This window comes from Trichogramma pretiosum, unplaced genomic scaffold, assembly GCF_000599845.2.
Source record: "Trichogramma pretiosum strain Unisexual culture from Peru unplaced genomic scaffold, Tpre_2.0 scaffold111, whole genome shotgun sequence".
Lineage (NCBI taxonomy): Eukaryota > Metazoa > Arthropoda > Insecta > Hymenoptera > Trichogrammatidae > Trichogramma > Trichogramma pretiosum.
In genome coordinates, this window is record NW_019640789.1 from 389,643 (window position 1) to 414,740 (window position 25,098).

The 25,098-nt window shown below is 38.3% G+C and overlaps 3 protein-coding genes across 4 annotated transcripts; 1 reads left to right on the forward strand and 2 right to left on the reverse strand.

The window, feature by feature from the left end:
• Nucleotides 1-9,851: 9,851 nt before the first annotated feature.
• LOC106654739 lies at nucleotides 9,852-11,430 on the reverse strand. The gene is made up of 3 exons (XM_014374739.1): nucleotides 11,319-11,430; nucleotides 10,777-11,191; nucleotides 9,852-10,136 (listed from the first exon to the last, which is right to left on the reverse strand). The coding sequence occupies exons 1-3, from the start codon at nucleotides 11,356-11,358 to the stop codon at nucleotides 10,109-10,111; spliced, it is 483 nt and encodes a 160-aa protein (XP_014230225.1). The 5' UTR covers nucleotides 11,359-11,430; the 3' UTR covers nucleotides 9,852-10,108.
• A 4,253-nt stretch (nucleotides 11,431-15,683) lies between these two features.
• Nucleotides 15,684-17,459, forward strand: LOC106654616. 2 transcript variants are annotated; one of them, XM_014374557.1, is made up of 4 exons: nucleotides 15,684-16,172; nucleotides 16,241-16,376; nucleotides 16,452-16,753; nucleotides 16,834-17,459. In XM_014374557.1, the coding sequence occupies exons 1-4, from the start codon at nucleotides 16,023-16,025 to the stop codon at nucleotides 17,182-17,184; spliced, it is 939 nt and encodes a 312-aa protein (XP_014230043.1). In that variant the 5' UTR covers nucleotides 15,684-16,022; the 3' UTR covers nucleotides 17,185-17,459. The 2 variants fall into 2 exon arrangements, with proteins under 2 accessions (XP_014230043.1, XP_023316045.1); XM_023460277.1 differs by having other exon boundaries at nucleotides 16,837-17,459.
• LOC106654615 lies at nucleotides 17,455-24,178 on the reverse strand. The gene is made up of 7 exons (XM_014374556.2): nucleotides 23,930-24,178; nucleotides 20,558-21,054; nucleotides 19,001-19,637; nucleotides 18,722-18,929; nucleotides 18,538-18,647; nucleotides 18,098-18,448; nucleotides 17,455-18,019 (listed from the first exon to the last, which is right to left on the reverse strand). Exons 2-7 carry the CDS (start codon nucleotides 21,013-21,015, stop codon nucleotides 17,873-17,875), a joined length of 1,911 nt encoding a protein of 636 aa, XP_014230042.2. The 5' UTR covers nucleotides 21,016-21,054; nucleotides 23,930-24,178; the 3' UTR covers nucleotides 17,455-17,872.
• Between the last annotated feature and the right edge of the window lie 920 nt (nucleotides 24,179-25,098).

Consider the following 25,098-nt stretch of genomic DNA (forward strand, 5'->3'; position numbering starts at 1 on the left):
CTAAAAAAGAAACTTTGGCTGTGAAAATCAAACAAGAACCATTAAGTAGTAACAAACGAAAATTGGATTCATTTGATGAAAAATCATCTATTTCTAAAAGAGTAAAAAAAGAAAAAGATGAAGACGAAAGAGATTTAAACAAAGGTTGGCTAAGACCAGGGCTATCTGTAAAGATAATCACAAAATCTCTAGGAGACAAATATTATAAATCAAAAGGGATTCTTACAGAAACTATTGATAAAAATAGTTTTGTTGGTAAAGTGAAGCTCCAATCTCCAGAGGAAGTAGCAGGACATATTGTTAAAATAGATGAAGAACATCTTGAAACAGTCATTCCATCAATAGGTAGAGATGTAATGATTTTATACGGAAAATATGGTGATAAATTGGCTGTACTTGAAAAAGTTAGAGAAGATGAATTTTGTGTTGATGTAACATTAAAAGATGAAAAAAAACTAGTGAAACGAATACCATATGAACAAATAAGCAAATATGTTCAATTATAAGAAAAAAAATAAAATATTATTTTGTAAATAATCATTTGTGTAACAAATTATTTCCTTCCTCACTCTTAAAGCTAATAAGTGTTTTACCAAATATATAACTATTGAAAGTAATACAAAAAAAATTTAAGAAATTTACACAAATTTTATTTAATATATATTTATGCAATGATATTTATTTAAAATAAATTTTACATTATAACTGCCCAGGTTTCAATAAACTATTAAAGTCATTGTGCATTTTAAAATGATCTTCAAATAAAAGGATTTTTTTCTTATTGATTTTGAGTAAAGAATTTCGCCAATTTTGAATCTTTTGCAATAAAAATAGCTTGTCCTTGTGGAAATTCATAAAATTCATTAGTAAATGGAATTTTACCAATGAATATTGCTCTATATGTTTTTGTATTTTCATTGTGGTAAATTCTTTTAACATGTCTACCTCTGACACCAGTCGTCATTACCAAAAGAGCAGCACTTACAAATGAAATAAGTCCCGCACGTGGCCGCACACCGACAGGCGTGCTTCTGCTCCCACAGACTCGTGTGTCGTCATTCATTCGAAGCCTTTCGAAGCTGCCTATAGCTGTTGAGTTTAGTCTTCTGAGTTCTGATTATCTAATTAGTAAACCTGCGTAGACGTAAATAGTTAGCCACGTGTGATTTGCTTTGTTGTTCTTAAAAAGTGTGTTATACACCAATAATTACAAAGTGACATAACCTATTTCGTATCCAAATAAAAATGGAATTCGTATCCGGCCACGTGTTGGAGGGTTGCAGCAGTGGTGGTGGTTTCATCAAATCTCATAAGGATGCTATTTTCAAAAAACCTCAAATGTTAATGTATGACTTAGATAAACTTACAGAACCATAACTCAGGCAAAGATCTCTCGAGTTGAAACCTTCAATAAGAGATGTATCTCAAGAAAATAGAAAAAGAAAATATCACAGTCATGCCGAAGAAACACCAACATAATATACTGGTGGAATTGATAAAAAGGCAAAAGAGAGGTTAGACCATAGGATTAATAGAAAGAATCACGACAGAAGGAGAGCTAATTACAAAAAAGATCAGAACAGTCGTAGAGAAAGAACAGCAAGTTTCAGCGTTGAACCATCTACACCGAGTTATTACAAATCAAAGGATGGAACATCAAAATCACCTTGGGACGATGAAGATGAATATGAAACGCCTAGAAAAAGATCTACTTGGGTTGAGAAAAATTTAATACATTGAAATATCATTTTTATTTTATAATTACATGAAAACTGATGTACTATTAAAGTACCAAACGTTTTTAAGTGAGCGTACATGACAAAAATGCAGAGTATGGTGTAATACATTAATCTATTGCAACTTTTAAGACTTGACTTTTTCTTTTCTACGTAAATATATTTTACAAGTATTGATAGAATTTTCTGTGATTTCAAAGATGATACCAATATAATTGCCCTGAATAACTTTATTAACTTTATGAAAGGTTAAACAGTCAGTGGGTCAAAGAAAAATCATATCCCTTCTCACAGCAGAAGCTGTTGTTGTATACTGATTCCTGAATTGAATTGCGCTCGTAAAAAGACTGCAACTGATAGCACTTTAGTACAAGTATAATATTTATAAGAAATGTAATGAAAACAAAAATAGAACAATGCTTTAATCACAGAACTCGATGAAGCAAAAAAAGGAATGGTTTTTAGAGTTTTCACAGTTTAAATTCTCAATATATTCAAAATATTGATAATGCAATTAGATTTTATACATTTTTTTTGTAAATTGGATAACAATTTTATTATTCATAAAAATTTGTTGGGCATTAAATATTACTTTTATAATAAACATTACATGAATACTTTTAAGAGCATTTATTTAATTTATCCAATCACTTAATACAAATATATTTACAAAAATGCTCTTTTATGTACAAAATTGATTAATTATTGTTGCGCAAAGTATAGTGCAGTTTTTCACTAAAATGTCAATTATTATATTGTACAATTAATAAATATCTTTTCTTTGTAAAAACAATAACAAACATCTTGGATGTTTCCAATTGTGATATCGAGTAAAACCATGTAAAAGAGATTTAATCTCCTTTGCTCCTTGCAGAGGAATATTCTCTGAGACACCAAAAATGACATTTTTTTAGAACTTTTGTTGAATTCTGAGACTGTTGTGATTTAATTTTCTCTGCACTTATAGAACAATATTCTCTAAAACATCTGAGCTTGTGCTTTCTAAGAGCTTTCGTTGAATTTTGGCTCAGTTCTGTTGGATCCTGCATACACATTGGTGAGTCATATTGCAAAAGTGATACATCCTTTTTCTTTTTAACACTTAGTATAGATAGAAGACTTGAGGGAAGTTCCATCTTTGCAAAGTTTTCTTTTTCGAGTGTAATACCCAAGAACGGACATATTACGCACTTGTGATAATCAAATTTAGCATAGAACTCAAAAAAGCCTACCAGATTATCAATAAAACTTAAATCTGAATATGACTTGAGACAAAAATCTTCTCTGTAACCACATTCCCAATCTGAAAAATAAGATTCAATTCGTTTCTAAATATTCTAAGCAAAAAATATTCAAAGAAAAAAAATTAAATAAGTATATTTACCATCAATCATTGTTGAACTCCTTTGAGCTCTTAACAAATCATATACATTTCGAAATACACTTTTCCATTGTAGGTAAAATATGACAAGCCATGATATGGTAAAAGTTGAAATACTTTTGGGGCCTGACAATTGTGAATACACCACCCATTTTTTCAAGTACAATATAAGCTCCCTACACATTGGATAAGCATCATTGTAATATCTGTAAATAATAATATGAGATTATAAAAATCCGGTAAAGAAGTATTTGATCATCAGTGTAAATAGCTTACCTAATGAGTTTAGATTTTTGATGAGCCAATCCATTCGAAAAAGAGATATCGCAATTGAAACCAGTTGGATAATGACGCAGTTTAATAATAGGTATCCTAGCTTCATCTAATACTTCGAATATGTACCAGTCATCTTCATGATTTTTAAAACATTTTATCACCGATTTTAAATGTTTTAGGTCGAGGACACCATTACAGTCTTTAAAATACATATCATCACAATCTAAAAAAATATCTAAATCGCTATCAGATAGTGCCGTTTGGGAACATCTTGAACCAAATATATGTGCCTTCGCCTTTGGATAAACACATTCAACAACCTTTATAACTTCTTTCAATACATTTTGATCTTGCTCATCTTCTAAAATGACTGAGTTCGATTCGTCGATAAATTTTTCTTTTGAATCTCCTGTATTGTCTAATAATTTCAACAAGGGTGGCATCATTTCCGACACAATAAAATCCCCTATTTTAGTATAGCGTTTGTGAAAAATATCTTCACAGTGTTCATAATACTTTCTGAGATCTCCATAAAAGCCTGTTTCACATGCAAAACATGTTAGGAAAACTATTTCACCCCCTATAGCTCTGAATGACAATTCATTATTGAAATGGTCATCGCTCTTTAAATGCTCAAGAAATCTCATTTCTGTGTTAAACTCCTTATTGCACGTGGTACAATTAAAGAATTGAGTGTAATACCAAGCATCGTCTATGATGGCTAGAATTTTTTGTTTTACATCATAAATTTTCTTCTGTTGAACCATCTTTACATGAGAATTCGTTTTCACGTGTAATTGTCTGTCTTGTTCTTTTATTAAACTGACTTGGCATGCATGACACTTGGCTGTGGCGTCCCAATTTACTGAAATACAATTTTTAGCAAACCAAGTGATATTTTGAATTTTATCATAAGTGTACTGTGCAGCATATTGTTTTAGGCCTTGCAAATTTTTCATGTGAGATTCACTGGTTATATGTTCAATCAAAGTAAAATAATCGGGAGTGTAGTTTCTTTGGCAAACCACACAATGAAAATATCGTACACCATTTTTTAGCTTTAAATGGATAATCAAATCCAAGCTTCCATTTAAAAACGATTGTCTATTAAAATTGTTTTCATAAAAGTTAAATCCATCGTTTTTACCATTAATAAAACGATTTATGAATTCTAGCCCATAAAGTTCAATATTTTTACTTGATTTTTTTGTTTTGGAGATAGGCGCTCTACTCTTTAAGTCTGATATTACCAATTCTTTATAAGAATCGAACTCATCGTCAAGTACTTTTAAATCGTTGTTAAAATCAAAATTACAATCTTCATCTTCTTCCGATTTCTCGACGTCAGATTCAAATACCTCGTTGTTTAATTCCAAGTCTTCCATGGCACAAATTATTAATTCTTGACTCATATTTTCCATAAGTACTGCAAGTTAAAATCTAGGGCCGTGCGAGTACTCGATTTTTTGAGTACTCGAGGTTTTTCGGGTACTCGCGTGTTTTCAGGTACTCGAATTTTTTCGAGTAATCGAGTTTTTTCGAATCTTCCTGCTGAGTTCGAGTCGAGTAAAACTCGAAAAATCGGATACTCTCACAGCCCTATTAAAATCGAACAAATTATCTATCACACTGAACACTTGCTCTTGATAAATCTAATCTCACTTTTGAAAAATTAATACATGTAATAAAAACTACCGAATTGCCATCAACTAACTGTATTTTGTACTAGACGAAAAGAGTAGATGTTTTCACGTCGGATGGATTCTCATAACTGAGCTGAAACACGTGGTAGACGAACGGATGCGCTCGTCCGAATAAAAACGTGAAGTAACGGAAGCACCCGTAGCACAGGCAGCGCATTAATTGTGCTACCACATAAGCGACTATACCCCGAGTCGACTACTTGTTCTACTTTATCCATTGGTATCGAGTTGCCAACCTTTCAGTACAAATAATTAGGATTAACGTGTCAGTTTCGGATGTTGTAAAAAAAAATGTCCTCTTAGCTGGATTATAGAAATTACTCTTGATGTTGTTAAAAAAGCAAGCATTTTTGTTTTGAATAATTGAAACTCGTTCAATTCATTCTAATTGTTTATATTGAAAGGTTGGCAATGGCGTATCGATAGATAAAGTAGAACAAGCCACTGATTCGTGCAGTCGCCTGTGTCACAAGACTGAGCAATGGGCACAGGTCTACTTTACTAATACTTTTTAATTAGGCTATGAAACTGCATATAAATTTGAATGTATCAAATACTTATGATATTAAAAAAATTGAGTATTAAATACTGATTTCATTTTCCATATAGGAGTTTGCTTTAAACACATTTAACGAAAATAATGGTTTTCAATCAGTCTTTCTACTGTAAATAACATGATAATTATCTTTTTTCATGTGATTTAAGAGAAGTATTTTTGGACTAAGTAATTCACGTAATCTCACATAGCGAACTTCAATTTTATTGACCAAGATCGTTGAGATTATTATTTTTTTTGGCCTATTCACAGAATTCAGACCCAAGATTTACATATAGTTGATGAAAATAACAAAGTGAAAAGTAGATAATGAAAAACATGAGACCAAATTTTTCAGTTTTAGGAATTTTTATTTCTTTTGAATATTTTCAAAATATTTACAAATACTTACAAATATTGGCATTTCATTCGCAGATAATAAAAAACAAGGTAGTCTATTATACAACTGCTTATTCATTAATGATTATTTTTGATAAATTTTAATAAAATATTTTATTAAATTGTATGTGGAAGTAGTCAAAGTTGATCTTATGCTTAGCTTGAGGTTGCGTTGATGGATAATGATCCATCAAAGAAAATTAAATGACATACAACTTAGTCGTGTCATGCAATCACTTAGAATCTTACGGCAAACAGCTTAGATATCCTCAATGCTCATCGCTGAAGGGTCATAGGCTGATACAAGTTAATTGAAGTATTTATAAGTATTTAACTGAACAAAGTACTTTCAAATGGGGTATTAAAAAAGGCTCTTATATGCCTGTTTTCTGAAAAAATTTTTTTTTCACTTTTTCAGCTTAATATTATAAAAAGAAATATACATATGTTTAATTATTTAAGCCCCCTTTGAGCCCTTAAATTGCTATAATGACCGCTAAATACTTTTTATCACTGCTGGGCATGGAAATATCATGTTGAAGTGAAATTATTCATACTTATTATGACACGCAGATGCAAAAATTCAGTTTTAGGGTATAAGATTTGACTGATTCTTAAAATTGGACGCGTGACGACATAGACATTTTCGAATGTTTTTAAGCAGTAGCCGGCGTAATATGGTTTTTTAATGTCCAATAATATACGAAAAAGTTATAAATAACTGATATCTAACTATTCTGCATATTTCAGTAGTGTCGATTCACAATTTTCAACTGCGTACAGGATGGGACATCAAAAACAAGCTTTTCATGACGATCACCCATATTCGCCTAAAGTTCGCACCAATCTATCCAATAGCGCCAAAGAAACTTATACATAACTGTTACATGGATGACTATTTAGATAGTTTTTCTTCCGAAGAAGAAGCTATTGAAATCGGGAATCAAGTCAAATTGATTAACGGTTTCGCTGAATTTAAGATGCACAAATGGGCGAGCAATAATAGTCGCGTTAAAGCTTTTTCGCTTACCCGACGGCAAAAGGCACGTATCGTTCATCATGTCCAAGTGCCGAATCGTTAGTAAGAAAACAACTACTACCATTCCTCGATTTGAACTGCAAGCGGCATTATTAGTGGTGCGTTTAAAAGATTTAATTCAAAAGGAGCGTGAATTTACGGTTACTAAAGTAATTTTTTGGTCTGGTTCACGTACAGTTTTATATTGTATAGAGACAGATCCAGCTGATTTAAAAATTTTGTCGCTAATACACTAGTATAGAAATCCGTGAGAAATCGGAAGGCTGCGATTGGCGTTGGGTCCCTTCTAAAGAAAATCCTGCGGATGATGGTACTCGTTTCGTTCCCGAGGCGTTAAACAAAAGTAGTCGTTGGAGTAACGGGTCCGATCTTTAGAAAGGGTCAGCTAGCAAGTGGCCGGTATGTCAAAATGATAAAACTGAAACTGTACACGTAGCCGTCAGCGACGATAATTATTTGTTCAATTTTGAAAAATTTTCATCCTCTTCTTCGATTACTTGCAAGCACATCGGCGGTTCTGAATATTGTAACTCGATGAAGGCATCGAGAAATGGATCCGATTGAAATTTTAGCCTTAGAAAAAAATTTATCGATTGATCGGCGCAGTCGTTTATTAAGAATAATTTGTCCGGTAATGAATACTGAAGGAGTGTTAGTCATGGACGCGTGGGTTCCAATCAGAAGGATTATTCGATATGTCGATAATTTAAGACGCAAGTGAAAGATTCACTCAGTTAATCATTCTCTCTTACCATGAAAAATTTTATCATGGCAGTCACGAGTTGGCAATAAACGAGCTGCGACAGCGATATTCAATAATCGGGCTTCGCAGATATTTAAGGAAACTCGTGTTTAATTGCACAATCTGTCGGGCTCTCAGAGCAAACCCGTCGCCTCCGCGCAAGGCTGCGTTTATACCCAAAGTTCGTTTAGCTTTCCAATGTCGGTTGTTCTCACATTGCAGTCTGAATTATTTTGGCCAAGTTCGTGGCACAGTAAAAAGATGGGTGGCGCTTTTCACGCGTTTATCGATAAGAGCAATTCATTTGAAATTAGTGTAGAGTTTATCCGCAGATTTCGCGATCATGGCGTTCCGCAGGTTTTTTTAGCAAACGAGGTAAACCCGCAATTGTGCACTGAGATAATGGCACGAATTTTAAATTGCCTAGGAAAGAACTTGCGAAAGCCGTAGAAATTTTTAACAGAAAGAAGATTCACGATTATGCGATCGCTAATAGAATAGATTCAAAGTTCAATCCACCCACAGCTTCTCATATGGGAAGTGCGTGAGAGAGATTGGTCCGGTCCGTTAAGGTGTCTCTGACAGTTGTGTGAAAGGGTCGCTCTACATCGGATGAGGTATTGTCAACTCTGTTGAGTGAATATGCCGCTAACTCTCGCCCGCTTACTCATGTGTCGTCGAATCCATATGACCGAGAATGTCTCACGCCGAATCATTTTATTTTCGGTTCATGTTCCGGACAATTGGCATTGCCAAGACATAAAGAAAGTGCGATTAATGTGAGAGAGCAATGGAAGCTTGCGCAACCTGATGCCGATGAATTCTGGTCGGAATGGTTGCACAAGTAATTACCAACGTTACAAACTCGACGAAAGTGGCAAACGAAAACTCCCGAACTAAAAGTAAACGATGTCTTGCTCATAATAGATGAAAATATCGCGAGAAATTTTTGGAAGAAAGGAATCATAAATCGCGTGCTGCCGGGGAAAGACGGTGATACAGAGAAGTATAATGGGAATTGACAGGCAAAGTAAAAATAATGAATTCAATTAATAGTGAGTGTATTAATTTTGCAGGTCATTTGCCGAAACCAGGACGAGCTACCGCCAAGAGCCAGATCGACGGTGAAGAAAAACTTGTATTCATATGTCGCGCCGGAAAGTCTGTAAGAGAGGCCGCCAGAGCGCGTCGCGCTGGACACGTGGGAGAGCGCACGAGTGATTTTCTTGAGCGAGTCTTGCCGAGTAAGTTTAGGCACGTGTGAGTACGAGAGGAGTGATTATGAGTAACGAGTGACGAGTGAGAGAGAGTACCTGCGAGTACTCCCTTATAAAAATTTCCTATAGGATCTCGCGAAATTCCTAAAGGAGTCCTATAGGATTCCAATAGGAATTTCGCGGGATCCTATTGGAAACTTTTATAAGGGCTCACAAGGAGAGCTTTTCAGGTCCGCGTCATGGATTTGCTCCAAAATTTTTTTGCGGTCTCCTGGTACCCAATACTGAAGCTCCCTGTGCTTAGTTTGATCCAATGGGCCTTAGGGCCCATTTTTAGAGGATTTTCCACATTATAAAAGAATCTTTGTTATTTTCTATATCGATTTAGAAGTACTTAAACGAAAAAATTCAAGCAGATTCTTTGGAAAATTTTAAAACTTTTGATCGTTGTATTTTTTCGTTTGAGTACTTCTAAATTGATATAGAAAATAACAAAGATTTTTTTATATTGTGGACAATCCTTTAAAAAATGGGCCCTAAGGCCCGTTGGATCAAACTAAGCACAGGGAGCTTCACTATTGGGTACCATGAGACCGCAAAAAAATTTTGTAGCAAATCCATGACCTGAAGCTGGGATGGTCTCCTTGTCAGTGTTGAGCGAGCGTTGAGGGTGTTGAGTGTAGTGAAGAGAGAGGGTTGAGTATTTATCGCGTAAGAAGTGTTGCGTGTGGAAAGCCGGGATCACGACCCGAGACTCTGGTCAAAGTCAGATTTGTCGTCACCAATAAATATTTCTCTCAATTATAAAAAAAAAACACTGAAGTGATTTGTTGCATTTATTTATTTCACCTGTTGTTAACTTTCTCCTATCATTTTATTCCTCCATTACTTCGCATATTTAGTCCGTTCGAGCTCACGAATTGTAATTAAAAATTCGGGTACATTTTCATAATTTATGGATTCATAACCCTGTTTTTATAATCTAAATATTCCTATTCTAGAAAATTCTTGAACTTGTGTCCATGCTTCTCTACTTCAACCTTACGCCTATTATATGCATCATCATCATCTGGTGAGATCTTAATGTGACCTTGGTTTGCAGTTTCTTCTGTAAAAATCAAGTCAGGCATTCAAATTTATTTTTAACTATGTTTTATATTAAATAAAAATTATTTTGAAGAGGGTCATATCCGAAAAATCGAGTCTCGTCAAGCTGTTTCTCGGCCACAAGTTTTTCGATATGACGTTTCTATAGACATAGTAATATAACAATGAACGTGTGAAAAAAGGGGCAATAAAAAGAATGATATAATTCACGGGTTATCGTACCACGCGCTAGTCATGGGATAGCTTACGCGATTCGGGTATTCTTCCAATATCGCCCCACTATAATTCGGGATTCAACAATTATTATATATTCTAAAAGAGGATAGTGCGCATCTTTATAATCTCGGGCGCTCGGCTCTCAACTCTCTCGGATAGACGCACTAACATCTAGCGGTCTTCACGCGCTAACACCTTATCCTAGTTTTTGTAACTGAGCTATCGCTCATGAGTCAATCGCGTGGTACATTATAACTAAAAGTGTAACGAAAAATATAATATCCATTTTATACGTGCAAACTCTATAATAAAAGTCTCGTGTCAAACCTTAAACGTGTATCTCAGATTTTGGTGCAGTTAGAGTAAAATAAGTGCTCGGGTATTATTTAACAAATAGTCGCGATATAACAAGAGGATCAACTTACGAAGACCCCAATTGACACTGATACTTTTGTACGAGATGCGCCTGAATGAGTTCAGGGGATGGTGTTGGTCGTTTGGTCGTTGGTTGGTTGTCTATGATTTTTTTGTCTTTTTCTGTGGACTTGTCGCCAGCTGCTTCGACGTCATCACCCTTCAATTTATCCTTGATGATATCAAAGTACTCTTTGCCTTTTTCTGTAAACTTTTCGACAGCTTCTTTGGCGATATGATCCTTGGCTTTATCCTTTAATCTATCGACGAAATCTTTTACACCTCCTTTTGTGGTTAATCCGATGGGCTTGGCAGTTACCGTGGATGGTGGTTTTGCCTTGACATTGGACTTTGGGGGTTTACTTTTAGGTCTTGATCCACCACCCTTTCCTTCCGCATTATCGAAAGCAACCAACGTGAAGCAAACTAAGTTCAACGTATTCATATTATTTTTATTATAAATATCTTAATCATATGAAGTAAATATCAATATCAACGTATTCATATTATTTTTATTATAAGTATCTTAATTATATGAAGTAAATATCAATACCAATCGCGATAAATACGAAGAATAACGGAGATTTGAACATATTTTTCTTATTATGAACCAAAAAATTGCTGCAAGCTCTTTGATGGTCAATTTAATACTGATTTAAGATCCCGATCAAGTGTTTATTAATATGTACGACAAGTGGGTGTCATAAAGTTAATTAACAATGGTAGCAAACGATTGTTGACGTAATACTCAATACGCGAATCCAATTAAATTCGAATGTTGATTAAGATCGTATTTTATGATTATATTTGTTTGAAATGCAGCTTTATTTTTGAAATAATATCTACTCGACAAATTTTAAAGCGAGGTAATTTTTTTGCTAGAAAATTAAAATTGGTTCAATGAAATAAAATAAATTTATGCAATAGTATGACGAAAAATGTCTTTTTTTGCTCATTTTTTAGTGCGCAAAAAGCGTTTTTGGATGCTTGTGTGCGGTAAAATGCCCCATTTTGGACACGGGTGTGCGGTAAAACGCCTCATTTAAATGAACGTATTTTTCGCCTACTATTGCATAAAATTTTGTATGCAACACGTGCCCAGCTTTTTGCGCACAGTGTGCGCAAAAAACAACCACTCGTGCCGGCATAGCCGACACTCGTGTCTTTTTCCACACACTCGTGCCCAAAAACGCCTTTTGGGCACTTGTTACATAGATAACTATTAATAAACTATTCCAACTCCTCCTCTGACCGAAAGTTCGTTTTCCTTCTCTGCTATCGGGGAAGACCCTTATAAAAATTTCCTATAAGATCCCGCGAAAATCCTACTGGAATCCTATAAGACTCCTGTAGGAATTTTGCGGGATCCTATAGGAAATTTTTATAAGAGGAAAGTGTCATTTTTAATCCTTGCGCGCCGGCGTACTGACAACTATTGCTTCAACACAGTGCTATTGTATGTGCGAGTATACGAGCAAATTGACCTCACAAACGGCTGTAAAACGGTCAACATGACTACACTACAGAATGTACATTAATATGTACATTACCGAAATAGTAACATAACGCTAATACGCACATTACCGAATATTTGATTCAGTTATCGAGCGGGAAACGTAAATCCAACGAAGTAGGGGCCTTGTGTGGGTAACATATACGAGACAATAGTGAAAATAGTACGCGGAAAGATATGGAGATCGATTCTACTTCGATGCGTTCAAGTTTTCTGCTTGATAACCGAATTGCATGTTCAGTAAATAGAGGAACATTTACTAACAATACAATTTAACAGAATAATTAAGATTAAATGAACTAGGCTCGAGCCTTCGATAAAAATTAGACGATATGATATTACATCGGTCACTGTCGCGATTTGTCACAACGAAAAATTAAAATAAAAATGTAGCAACCCTGTTTAAAAAAAATCGCTGGATTTCCAGTTGAAAAATCAGGCAGGATATGACTGGAAATCGAACTCGATTTGACTAGAAATCGAGCTGTATTTGACTGGAAATCTAACTCGATTTTTGACTGGAAATCCAGCTCGATTTTCGATCTGAAATCTAGCTCGAGTTTTGAAAATCCAGCTCGAATTTTGGCCTAAAATCTAGTTTGATTTTTGATCTGAAATCGATCGATTTCCAGTCCAAAATCGAGCTAAATTTCTAGTCAAAAATCAAGCTAGATTTCAGTTTAAAAATCGAGCTGGATTTCAGATCGAAAATCGAGCTGGATTTCCAGTAAAAAATCGAGCTCGATTTCTAGTCAAATACAGCTCGATTTCTAGTCGAATCGAGTTCGATTCCGGGATCGAATCCAATTGAAAATCCAGCGATTTTTTTTAAACAGGGAAGACTCGACGTCAATTCCCGATTATACTCGGCCCAAGGATGCGAACAAATTCCGCGCGTTCAATCTATCTATACATTCCTCGTCAAAAAATACGTCTGATATGAGGTTTTTGATTTTTATCCTACGCTTATTCCGTGAAATTTCCAAGTGTAACCATACTTTTGCCGCACCCTGTATATATAAGAGCCATTGCGATTATAGATCTAATTGAACCCTCTTGTAGAGTCAACTTAGTAAGCTCAACGCAAAGTGCACTGTCAAAAAGTACTCTTTTTAACGAATAATTAAAAAAAATAGAGTTCTCTATGATTATTTTAGCGTCGTTTAAGGGGAGGGTTTCATCTAGCGCCTCAAAAATGACATGTTTTTCGTGATTTTTTTTTCGTGGAAGGAAGTGAATAATGCAGTCAAATTTTTTTGGTACTTATAAAGTATGTATTCAACTATATTTACAAATTTTTTCAGACCAAAATATCGAATTATTTATCGCCTAGCAGCGTTTGATGGAGGTCGTATTAAAAAAAGGTACCTCAACGGGCGGCAAGCTAGCGCCTTCAGTTTTTGCCCGAAACTAAAAATGCGAAGTTCCTCTTAAACTAGATGACATTTGCTGGAGGTTGAACCTTATTAATTGCAAAAAAATTAAAAATTGATAAAATGGCGGACTTCGGAAAAAAAATTTCTTTTTTTTGCCCTTTTTTGGCTCTTTTAAGGGCTGTAAAAAGTAATAATAATGAAAAAATTTAAAATTTTATAGGTTCAACCTCCAGACAATTTAATTAGCTTTAAAATAAAAAAAAAGCGTATCTCTAAGTGCAGTACTTTTCGAGATATCTTTATATATATTCTTTGAAAAATTTTAAAAGTTTTGATCGTCCCATTTTTTCGTTTAAGTACTTCTATTTCGATATAGAAAATAACAAAGATTTTTTTATAATGTGGAAAATTCTCTATAAAATAGGTCCTAAGGCCCTTTGGATCAAACTAAGCACAGGGAACTTCAGTATTGGGTACCATAAGACCGCAAAAAAATTTTGGAGCAAATCGATGACCCGCACCTGAAAAGCTCTCATTGTGAGATACAGCAGTTTCCGTGAGCCATTTTCGTATACTTTACGTGTTTAATTTTTTCTTCTTTTGCTTTTTCTGGCGAGTAGTGTTTTTGGTCACCTGTCGACCGATTGAGCTTTCTGCATCAGGGTCGCGTACACTTCTTCAGAACATGAATGGTTAACGGCCACTACCACGGGTGAGACGATTGAGATCATAGATCATTCTCAAAATGTACTTTTTTGACTAAAATTCGGCAAAAACGAAAAATGAAAAAAAATGTGTGTTTAACTATTCGTGCATAGCAATCTGAGAGTTCGGTCGTCTCACCCGTGGTAGTGGTCGTAACCATTCATGTTCTGAAGAAATGTACGCGACCCTGGTGCAGAAAGCTCAATCGGTCGACAGGTGACCAAAAACACTACTCGCCAGAAAAAGCAAAAGAAGAAAAAATTTAACATGTAAAGTATAGGAAAAGGGCTCACGGAAACAGCTGTATCTCAGAGCAAAATCAAAATTGTAGAATTTCAAAAAATACAATGGAAAGGGGAGAAAAAATCCTATTCAAAAATTGAATAAAAAATTTTTTGAATTTCAGGTGAATAAGCCCTTAAACGATTTATTATTTAAAGAAATTCATAAAAAGCCGATTTTCTTCGAGCGCGCCAAATTTTTCCTGCTTTAAAAATTACCTCAGTGGACCTTTTTCTTATTAGTACTTATCTCAAAGAAAAGAAAGATATCACGGGCAATGGTTTAAATTTAAAAATCGACCTCAACCATGTAGTCGAAAATCGGGCTAAGTGGGCAAAAAACAGTTAAAATCACGGCTTTATACGCATTATGTGGTTCTGTATCTTTACTTTAAGCTCCGGTGGTGGTTAAAACATGTTTATTAGCCTATTAGTTGATGAATCGCCGAGTTTAGAATCGCAAAACATCATTTTTCCATTTTTAGCCTTAACCAATTTAGCTAATTTAAACAAAAAACAACGACAAAAATATTAACCGCCGTTGAGGAGGCAGAAAGAATCATTTTTACGCACCTGCCTTGAACGAGCTTTCATTTTATACATAAAACTAGTATTACAAATCGATTTTAGAAAAAAAGCCTAAAAACGGACCACCCTATTATACATACTTTTAAGCCAATAAGTCGCTCGCGCTGCCTTACATAATAAAAAGTGTATGAAAAATCTTTGAAACTCAATTCCAGTATCATAATGTCAAAATCAACTTCATCTGTTATATTACAAAAAAGCTGATCTATTTCGCGATCGCGAGAACTCGAACGATATTGAAATTCGAGATTCTCAATACGCCGCGCGAAATTGCCCCCTATGCAACCCGTAGCGCACTTCACGGAGCTCAGTCGACGACAACAACTTCAGCTCGTTCGATAATACTGCGTGCGATGCACGAAATAAATCACTTACGCGGTATATATCTATATATATACATTATATATATATATTTATATATATCGTATCTATATGTGCGCCGTTCGCTCGTCAACTTGCAAGCTCTCGCGGCGATATGGCCAAGTCGCATTAGGTACTGTGCTCTTGCGTATATACGAGCAGCGTCGATCGCGTAGGACAATCGCGAAGTGTTTTTGCGATTATCAAAGTTCGAATGAGGATTTTAAGCTCGCTCGCTGTTCTTCCTAACGCTGCACTACGCGAGGCCTGCATCGTCGTCGTCCCGTTCGCGCAATGTCGCTACTATATCGCTAGACGCGAATCGCCAGTGAGCTAATTTCCTTTTGAAAAGAGAAATACGGATAAAACATAAAACGGTACATCGAAGTTTTTACGATAAACGAGTGATCGCCGCGCGCGCGCGACATCCAAGAATGCAGAGGCACGAGCTTTTCCTCGCCCTCGTGCTGCTCTCGGCGACGCTCGGCGCGAGCTGCTGCAGCGCCGAGATACTCTTCAATTTCGTGAAGAAGAGCGATCCTTGCCCGATCAAGTGCCAAAAGATACACATACGCACTGTGCAAGTGAGTTATTATTCCTAAATATAATTAGTAATTATTAGTAATTATTTCTAATCATTGATCTTTTGCAGAAGGACAACTTCGTGGACGTGCAGCAAGTGACGTCCTCGGACTGCCAGAGGGGCTGCAGATTCTACAATCTGATCAGTTTCAGCAAGAAGTTGGATCAGCGCGGCGTCAACGACACCCTGGAGTCTTGCGATTCTTGTAAGGTTTTTTTTTTTTTTTGCACATTCTCGTGTTATCCTGAAACTTAACTCTACGATTTATATACGCACACAGCGTGTCGAGCCGCCTATCCGGAGCTCAGGTCCGCGGCCACCTGCCGCCTCGGCTGCATCTCCATGGCGCTGCATCGCGAGATCTTCGAGAACTCGGCCGTCTCGCTGATGATGCGCCTCGACGACGAGCGACCCATACCCAATCTGCTGGCAGCGCTGCCCGTTCACTTCGCGGCGATGCATGAGAGCAGCAGCAGCAGCGGTGGTAACGTCGCGGCTACCGTCAATCCGACCCTCGGCGACGAGCCACTGGCCAATTGGTGGGACACCGACGATTACAAGTCCACGGATACGACCGCCAGGGTAACTTATAAATATATACTCTATTTATAGTAAGCTAATTGAATCTATGGCTATATCGATGTCATTGATTTCTTTTGCAGCAGCAGTACAACGTCGTCGTCAAGTCGAAAACTTACGTACCCAAGAGCGACTTGTTCGAGTCGCTGTGCGTGCTGAAGCACGCGGACATCTACAGCTGGCTCCTGGCGCTGGCCATCTTCGCCGTCGTCCTGTCCATTCTCTGGCTCTATCTGGCGCCGGAAAAGTTCAAAGACGCTCATCGGCAGGACGACGCGGCTACTCTGGTTACCGCTGCTGCTACGGCACCAGCAGCGCCACCGACCAGCAGCAAATTTACCGTCTATCTGCCCGACGAGGCGCCGCTACACAAAATACCTCCACCCAAGTATTACGACGTCGTCGACATGAACGATAAAAACATCAAGGTCTAAGATCTCGTCTGGATCTAGATCGCGCGTCGTGCGTAACTTTTGACGTTGACTCTCTACCGCAGGTATTAGACTGCAGCAATCAGTATTAGAAATACAATTCCCGTTGATGCGTACGTAGAGTATATAAAATATGTAGACGTACCTTTTTCATTATACTGTAAGGATACGAACTTGAGATTAATTTCAGCGCTAATTTTCATTTTAATAAGACGATGTGATCATATGTGTACTTGGTGATTTGTAACATATGCAATAAAAAGTCATTACCTCTAAAAGTGTGAAACATTTATTGATTAAAAAAAACAATTATAAATTTATATTCTATCTTTAGTATTATAATACAGTTGTTATAGGATAGTTTCATACTTTCGTTCTTAACTGAGCGACGAAACATAAAAGAAATCAAATGTACTATATACAATTAAAACTAAAGCCACTGATACATAATTTTCAGTGTGGAGTACTATGCATACGATCACGTATACGAATAAATAGATTTATGACTTTTCAACAATTTTTCGAGTATTTTAGAGCATAATTTTACTAATAAATAAAAATTGCAGTGTGTTTTTCAAGATGCCAAACAATAGCGAACGGAAAAGACCAATTAACGCAGCTGATAAACTCTATATCTGATTTGAAATTTACAATGTACGTATAAAATATGATAGTGGTGCTCAAATTTACTTCATCGCCAGTAAAGCTTGTGATCGTCATATCTTGCTTGTAGGAGAACTATCTGTTTATAAATTTTTAATGCTGGTCCTAATCGAAGATTCAAATTTTCGAGTATTTTTTTCCTTTCTAACAGAAGTAAAGCAGGACCATCAATTTCCTAGCAAAAGCAAGATAAAATTAATGAGCTTCCAATGAATTATTTGAATTTTTTAAAGGAATTGAACATTTTACTTACATGATCTTTGAATACATGAGCATGAAGTGGAAAGTGACGGAAAAAGAAATGATAAATTTCGTCAACCTTCCATTTGCTAACGTCTGGTATATTAGGGTCAATTTTTGGTGTTTCATCAGTTGCCGTTGATACTTTTGGACCGTTTGATATTGCTTTTATTTCTGCTTTGAAATGTTCAGTAAAATCTTGAGCCGATGAATCTGAACTCTTTGAAACTTTTTCAAGTATCGATGATTGTTGCTTAGGTCTACAATCTTGACATCTCCATTTAGATCCTTTCAAGCCTTTTTTCTCTGATAGGCATTTAATGTGAGATGCACTATCACATTTACAACAACTTACTAGAGTACCCTGTTAACAAACATTGTATATTAGAATGGTGAATTTTGCCATCATTTTATCTGTATGAAAATTGTTACATGAGAAATGATTTTACTTACAGATTCAGCCGTCTCATGACATATTTCACACATCTTGCACCTTTCACAACGCCAATCAATAAATGCTCTTTTATTCATTTTTTTAGATGGTAGTGCACATGATAAATGTACTGAAAATAAACAACAATTTTAGTTAAAAAATATATACTTGAATGTCAAGTCAGTAAGTTTTAATTATTTTTACCTTTAGTTGTACAATCTTTGCACTCCACTAATGACTCTGGTTTATCGCTACTGCAGAAATGACAATATTTATCTTTTGAAGATTCTTTGATTTGAGGTTGGATAACAGTTTCTCTGTTTTCTTGGACAATCGAAGCATTTTTTGGCTGTCTTCCTCTTTTCTTTTTTACTACCAAATTATCCGATGGATCAAATACTTTTTTGACCCTCTGAAATAAGAAAAATTTGATATAAATATACATAAATGAAATGCTAAAATATCTATTACTCAAATACTTACAACTTGTCGTCTTGCTGCTCTGAATGAGTTTGTATTATTTATGTCAGATGTAGGCGATGGAGTACCTGAGCTGATGAATTCTTCTTTGTGATCATCATTGTTGTCTGTTAATAGATCAAACATGTCTTGCGAATCATCACTGCGTACTTGTAGTTTCTGTTTCCTTTCTGCCTTGCTTCTTCTTACAGTACTGTTTGTATTATTATCTTGACAATTGGTATTTTCAATATTTTCCTTACTATGAGTATTAACTATTAAATTTCCTGATTCATTATTAACTTCAAATGAAACATCTTTTCCTCCATTCATTAGATTTTTTCCCAAAATAATTTCAATACAATCTTCTTTCTTCATAACACTATTTGTGTCTGATACAGCATTATCATTATGAGAACCATTTGATGAGAACCCATCAAATAAGTTGCCATCTCTTGCAATGTTCAGAATTTCCATAGGTTCGGGTACAGAAGTAGAAATAGTAACAGACCCACCACTCATGTTTGTTGAACCAACGAGTAAATAATTACCATTAGATAAATTCTTGAAATTTCCTTCAGAAACTTCTTTTTTCAAAAAATCTTCAACCATTCGGTGTGTAGTTGGATTTGAATGACCATTCAATAAATGATCGATTAACCTGTAATAAGTACGGACATGTGATTATTGAACCTAAAAGTCAAACATTCTAATCTATTCATGGTATACCATAATCAATATTTATGAATCATTAATATTCCATTTATAAATAAATTTAATTATAAAACATTTTCATAACCTTAATTTTTAAAATTGATTCATGTATAATAATGTACAATAATCTAATGCTTCTATAACGTTCTTTCGATTTTCACTTCACTAGTATTAAAACTTTGATTCAGCTGAAAAGTTAATCAATTTTCAAAAACAAATGCTTGATTTTTTATCTCTTACTTCTCAAACAATCCAGTTAACAGCATTAAAATGTGTAAGATCAATGCATTGTATCGATCGAATACAAAAACAATAGAAGGCAGTACGAAAAATAAATTATTTTCTAATTCAATTAAACTGAATTTTTTCACAATATTAACTCACATAATTTAACAATCCTTTTGAAATGTAGAAGAAATCAGACTCCCCACTCTGACTAGAAATAAATCGATATCTAGCTCCAACGCCCGTGAAAAAAATACTATTGCAACGATAATTTGATAATTGCCCTCGATAACGGAGTTATATTTTAAAGCACCACGAAAACCGTATTTTTCTATTTTGTTATTAATAGTCACGGAAGCGCGAGTGTATTATATTTAAAACTCAACAGTCTCTTCGGAGCATCTTGATATTACGATATCATAGGACTTATTCAGATGCTTGGGCAGGACTACCACCTGGCGTTCGTCGTACGAACTACTTTCAATTGGTCTCCGGCGTTTGAATTTCCCGGGCCGAGTTGCGCAGTATCTCTCTAATCGCTCGGCCGACGCATGTGCTCGAGTACGCGCGTGCTCCCAACTCTACCGGGCTCTTTAAAGATTAAATGCCAATCTAAGAATGGCTGGAAATGTTGTTGCTTACCTTGGAGCAGGTATTCCCGTGTTCAAGTAGTCGGGCTCTTCCAGGACCAATTCGGAGAAGGCTTGAGACACGGTCGTCGAGTTGATCTTGTCCTTGCGGAATCCCTCGGGTCGATTCTTGTACAATGGGAGCCTCGACCAGTTGGAGGCGTTTCGATAGCTGATAGATCCTTTATAATTTACCTCAATGACTTCCTCGAGCTCTATCAGCTTTCGGATGGTTTTCATGGTGTCGGGCCCGTCGATTTTGTGGGTCCTCAGCATGAAGCCGATCAGTCGATTTTGATCGGGTCGGGCCTTGCGTCGACGAAGCAGATCGATGGATCTCAGAAGTTTCCTGCCATAAGGAACCCCGGGAATCTCCGGTCCGTCGGACACGGGATGCTGCTGATCCTTGCGCTTCTTCACCTTGTGCAGCTTCTGAGCTGGATCTCGTCTCATCGCCATGTGGCTCGGCATCGTGAAGATCTGATCTTTTTCTTTCTTTTAAACTTTCAACTGCGAAAGAAAGAGAGAAAGAAAAAATGAATACGATTAATATTTTAAAGTTGTATATAGGAATAATGATAACTGCGCCGACTTGACTTGAATATAGTTTTATTGGCAACACAAAGAAATTTGTACATAGCCACGTATAAATAACTGCGCCGTAAGGAGCCGTCGAGGAATGCCATCTGTGGGCGAATCGCGCCACCAGTCGGGGCGAAAAGTGCATCGCAACGGGAGGGAGGGGGGGGGGGGCAAAACACATGCTTGCAAATGTCAAATTGAGTCTCGATCGCCCATGGTTCACCGAGGATTGTTTCGATCAATTTACAGCAAAATTGTTATCAATATAGTGGAAATTCATGGTTAACAATGAGCTCTTTTTTGCATCTTAATTTAAAAAGATACCTTCCATGGATTCTAGAGATAAATTATCCAGTACAGTGAGTGGAAGGCCAAGATGCGCATTACAAGACGCGAAGAACGAAGATCAGGACTGGCGTGGAACCAACACTTGGACGAGTGGGCTATATAACAGGCGTGTAAAAGCACATTCACACACATAGGCGTTCGAACGCGCATACGTTCCAAGTAGCTGCAGGTTGCAGCCCAATAAGTCGAGTGTCAGAAAAGTCGGTAAAACAGGCATGGAAGCGGTCGCGAGCTCGAGAAAGAGAAAGAGAGAGAGAGAGAGAAAGAGACGTGAGATAGACTGCGGTGTTATATATCGGACTCTCGACCGTGTCGTGTCGGCGATGCGCGCGTTTGTGTGAATGCTGCACAAGTTTCATCTCGCAATGAGAGATGCCTGCCCGAGGAAGCGATCGAGATGTATCCTTACGAACCGGCGATAACGTCGATGACATTTTTCGACTCTACTCCGGGTCGGGATCGAGCGGAGCAGCTATACACAAAGTACGACCAACTTTTGCGGAGTCTGCATACCGTTGCGCGTACGTGAGTCGCGCGAAGAGCGGCTCGCGAGAGACTTTGGCCGATTGTATATCCTATACACGCAATTTCATCGGCGACCGAGTGAGAAACGTCATTTCGGAGTATAGTCGAGGTACTCGGCGTACCTCGCGATAACCACATCGATGGAAAATTTAGGAAAGTATTACACGGGGGGCAGCATCGGGGGTACGTATCGCGGCCGCTCGGTTCTTCTCGCTGCTTCGCAGCCTGCCAATTGAGCTGCTCCTATATACACACACGGAAAGTCTCGGGCGCGCACGACACGCGCGTTTCGAGGTTATACAGGCCCGCGATGTAACGTAAGCGCCTATATACACGGATGTGTGATACGCGCGCCTCGCGAATATACATTCTTGCATATATGCATTGTTGCTCTTTTCTTTTCTTTTTCTTACACTCGCAGGTGGTGTGCCTGTGTATGCATTTGTCGCGAGTATATACAACGCCCGAGAGCTCGACGCGTAAAAAAGGAGTCGCGCTGTCTATACGTACAAATAAACGGTAGGCGAGTACGCGAGCGATAAACGCGCTTCTACTCTCTGCGGACTTTTTTTTTCATTCTGCAGCTGCATACTCCAAGTGCGTCGACGACGACGACGACGACGAGGCACACGACCGAGAGACAGAGAGATTGGCTTACACACTTGCTGCGCGACCATTAAAAACGAGTATACGTACGAGCGTGGACGATCGATCAAGGCGTACGACGAAAAGAACGCGAGCTTTGAGCGCCGACTGAGCAGCAGCTCGCGGCCACCCGCTCGGCGCACAGCCCAGACCTCGCGCGCGCCCACGCACCAAACAACTCGTTATTGGTCCCGGTTGATACGCCGACGACACACGGCTGCTCCTCGGCGCGAAGACGGGACCGAGAATGTACGTACCTAGTCCTACATAATTGCGTCAGCGTACGTGGCTGTACGTACTACTGATTGCGCGGCTCGCGCGACTCTTTTTCTTTTTCTTTTTTGCGGCTGGTATATAAATGGGAGCGCGCGACATTATATACGGTAAAGGTGCTAACTCGTACAGCAGCATATACATACGTTGCGATTACGAACCCAACGACAACGGCAACGACTGTACGGAGTCGCGAAACTTTCGGAGGCGTCGTCGCGGCGGCCAGGTCGACGGCGCGAGAGCTAGACGTCGAGCAGACGCTCTCGCGGGAAGTAAAAGTCGCACTTGATTGCGCTTCGCGTACTACCTGCGTATAATATGCAGATCGATCAGTGCGGTATATTGTACGTTGTGTTGTATCGCGATGATAAAGTAAGTGCGCGGAACGCGAAGTAAGATAGGCGCGCGCTCGGCACGACGTTATATATATATATTATATTATACGATGATACACATATAAGCGACGCGTATATTAAACGCGCCTCGCTTACTCGGCCCGTCTGCTGCTGCTGCTGCGGCTATACGGCTACGGCTGCTGTTGCTGTTGCTGTTGCTGTTGCTTCGACGTATGTACGTACAACTTCGCGTGACATTTCGCGCACCGTGGCCGCAGCAGCAGCAGCAGCCTTATGTACTTTAACTCTCGCGTGTGTGCTTTCTTCGACGCTCTCGCAGCAGCAGCGGCTGCAGCAACGAGCTAGCGCGCAACAACAACGTCGATGTTGCTGCTGCACTCGTACATATACTTATACGCGACGACGTAGAGAGCCTGGACTTTTCGCCGCTTTTATCGTTACAATAATACGTACGCGACACACCAACGCGTGAACGAGAAAAGCGAAAAAAAGAAACGAAGACGGGAACACCGCGGCGGCCGCGTGAGCGAAAAACACAACGACGGGCACGTATATGTACGCGCGCTGAAGCGCCCGATCGCCGCACCGCGAGCGAGGATGGTATATTTATTATAATACTGTGCGATAAACAACGAGAGGTTCAAAAGCGTACTCACCCACGAGATGCGGATAACTCCGCGTGCTATAAACTACTATAACGTCTCGAGCGGGGAAGATCGCAAATTGTCCTGAGCGGGTTGTTGATGTGCGCGACGACTTGCTGCTCTTCTCTCGATTATTGTAACGCTCTGTGATATGGGTGTACTGTATATATGGTATATTTTCGCTAGACGCGTGTGCTGGGGGGCCGCCTTCTGCACTCTGCGGATCGCGATGACCGACTGAGACCCGATATAGCCGCCGCGGCGAAGCGCACAGGCCGCGCACATATACAGCGGCAGCAGGCAGGCAGCAGGCAGCAGGCAACAGCAAAGAAAACGAGAGAGAGACAGAGAGAGAGAACGCGCGCGGCCGCTACCAATACACACGTACATCGACTGCAGATATATACGTACGTATGTATAGAAGAAGCACGCAATCGCACACACCTATACCCCGTGTGTAGCCGCACTCTATATGTACGTACGTACATGTACAGTACGCGGAGTCGGATCGTATAGTTGAAGCGCAGCGTGTGCCTCTCGGTATATACGCATACACACAGTCACACACACACACATTTGCACGCATACATTGCAGAGTGTGAGAGAGAGAGAGAGAGAGAGCAAAACAGCTCAGACGGCTCAGAGACGGCGCGCGCCGTTGCGTTGCTGCTGCTGCTGCTGCTGCTGCTGGCTGCACTACTGCGCGTGGAATTATAATGTGCTCTGCGCTCGTATCGGGCAAAATATCATGGGTACATGTACCCACACGCGGACACTCGTATGCAAAGCAACTCCTATATCTATCAATTACCAATATTAAATCCTCGAAAGGCACGATGAGTTTTTAACAGCGCGCACGGCACACGTGTGTGTGAGTGTGCGTGCGAAGACCGTAACGTTCGTAGCGAACGGGACAGGTATCTATGTATATGCTCGGCTTGTCCCACGCCGAAATTTAGTCGTGGTCGATAATAGTACGCGCGCGTTGACGTTTTATCGTCTCTTTGCGAGGAGCTTGATCGGAATCCGAGTTCTCCATGAGCGTACCGAGCGCTCGCACGCTGCCCGGCCATTTATTACGATAATATATTTATGCATTGCGAAGAAAAACAGAGTCACAAATCGTCTTACTTCCTTATTATGCAGTGTATAGGCAATTGACTATAATATGTGTGAATGCG

Bases quoted from the DNA above. Each gene is read 5' to 3' on its own strand.
- LOC106654739 (XM_014374739.1), bottom strand. From the start codon at position 11,358: ATGTTCAAATCTCCGTTATTCTTCGTATTTATCGCGATTG. The intron at 11,192-11,318 runs GTATTGATATTT...CGTTGAACTTAG, and splicing joins CTTCGTATTTATCGCGATTG to TTTGCTTCACGTTGGTTGCT. The intron at 10,137-10,776 runs GTAAGTTGATCC...TGATTTTTACAG, and splicing joins CAGTGTCAATTGGGGTCTTC to AAGAAACTGCAAACCAAGGT.
- LOC106654616 (XM_014374557.1), top strand. From the start codon at position 16,023: ATGCAGAGGCACGAGCTTTTCCTCGCCCTCGTGCTGCTCTCGGCGACG. The intron at 16,173-16,240 runs GTGAGTTATTAT...GATCTTTTGCAG, and splicing joins TACACATACGCACTGTGCAA to AAGGACAACTTCGTGGACGT. The intron at 16,754-16,833 runs GTAACTTATAAA...TTTCTTTTGCAG, and splicing joins CCACGGATACGACCGCCAGG to CAGCAGTACAACGTCGTCGT.
- LOC106654615 (XM_014374556.2), bottom strand. From the start codon at position 21,015: ATGCCGAGCCACATGGCGATGAGACGAGATCCAGCTCAGAAGCTGCAC. The intron at 18,648-18,721 runs GTAAAAATAATT...GTTTATTTTCAG, and splicing joins CAAAGATTGTACAACTAAAG to TACATTTATCATGTGCACTA. The intron at 18,449-18,537 runs GTAAGTAAAATC...GTTTGTTAACAG, and splicing joins GTCATGAGACGGCTGAATCT to GGTACTCTAGTAAGTTGTTG.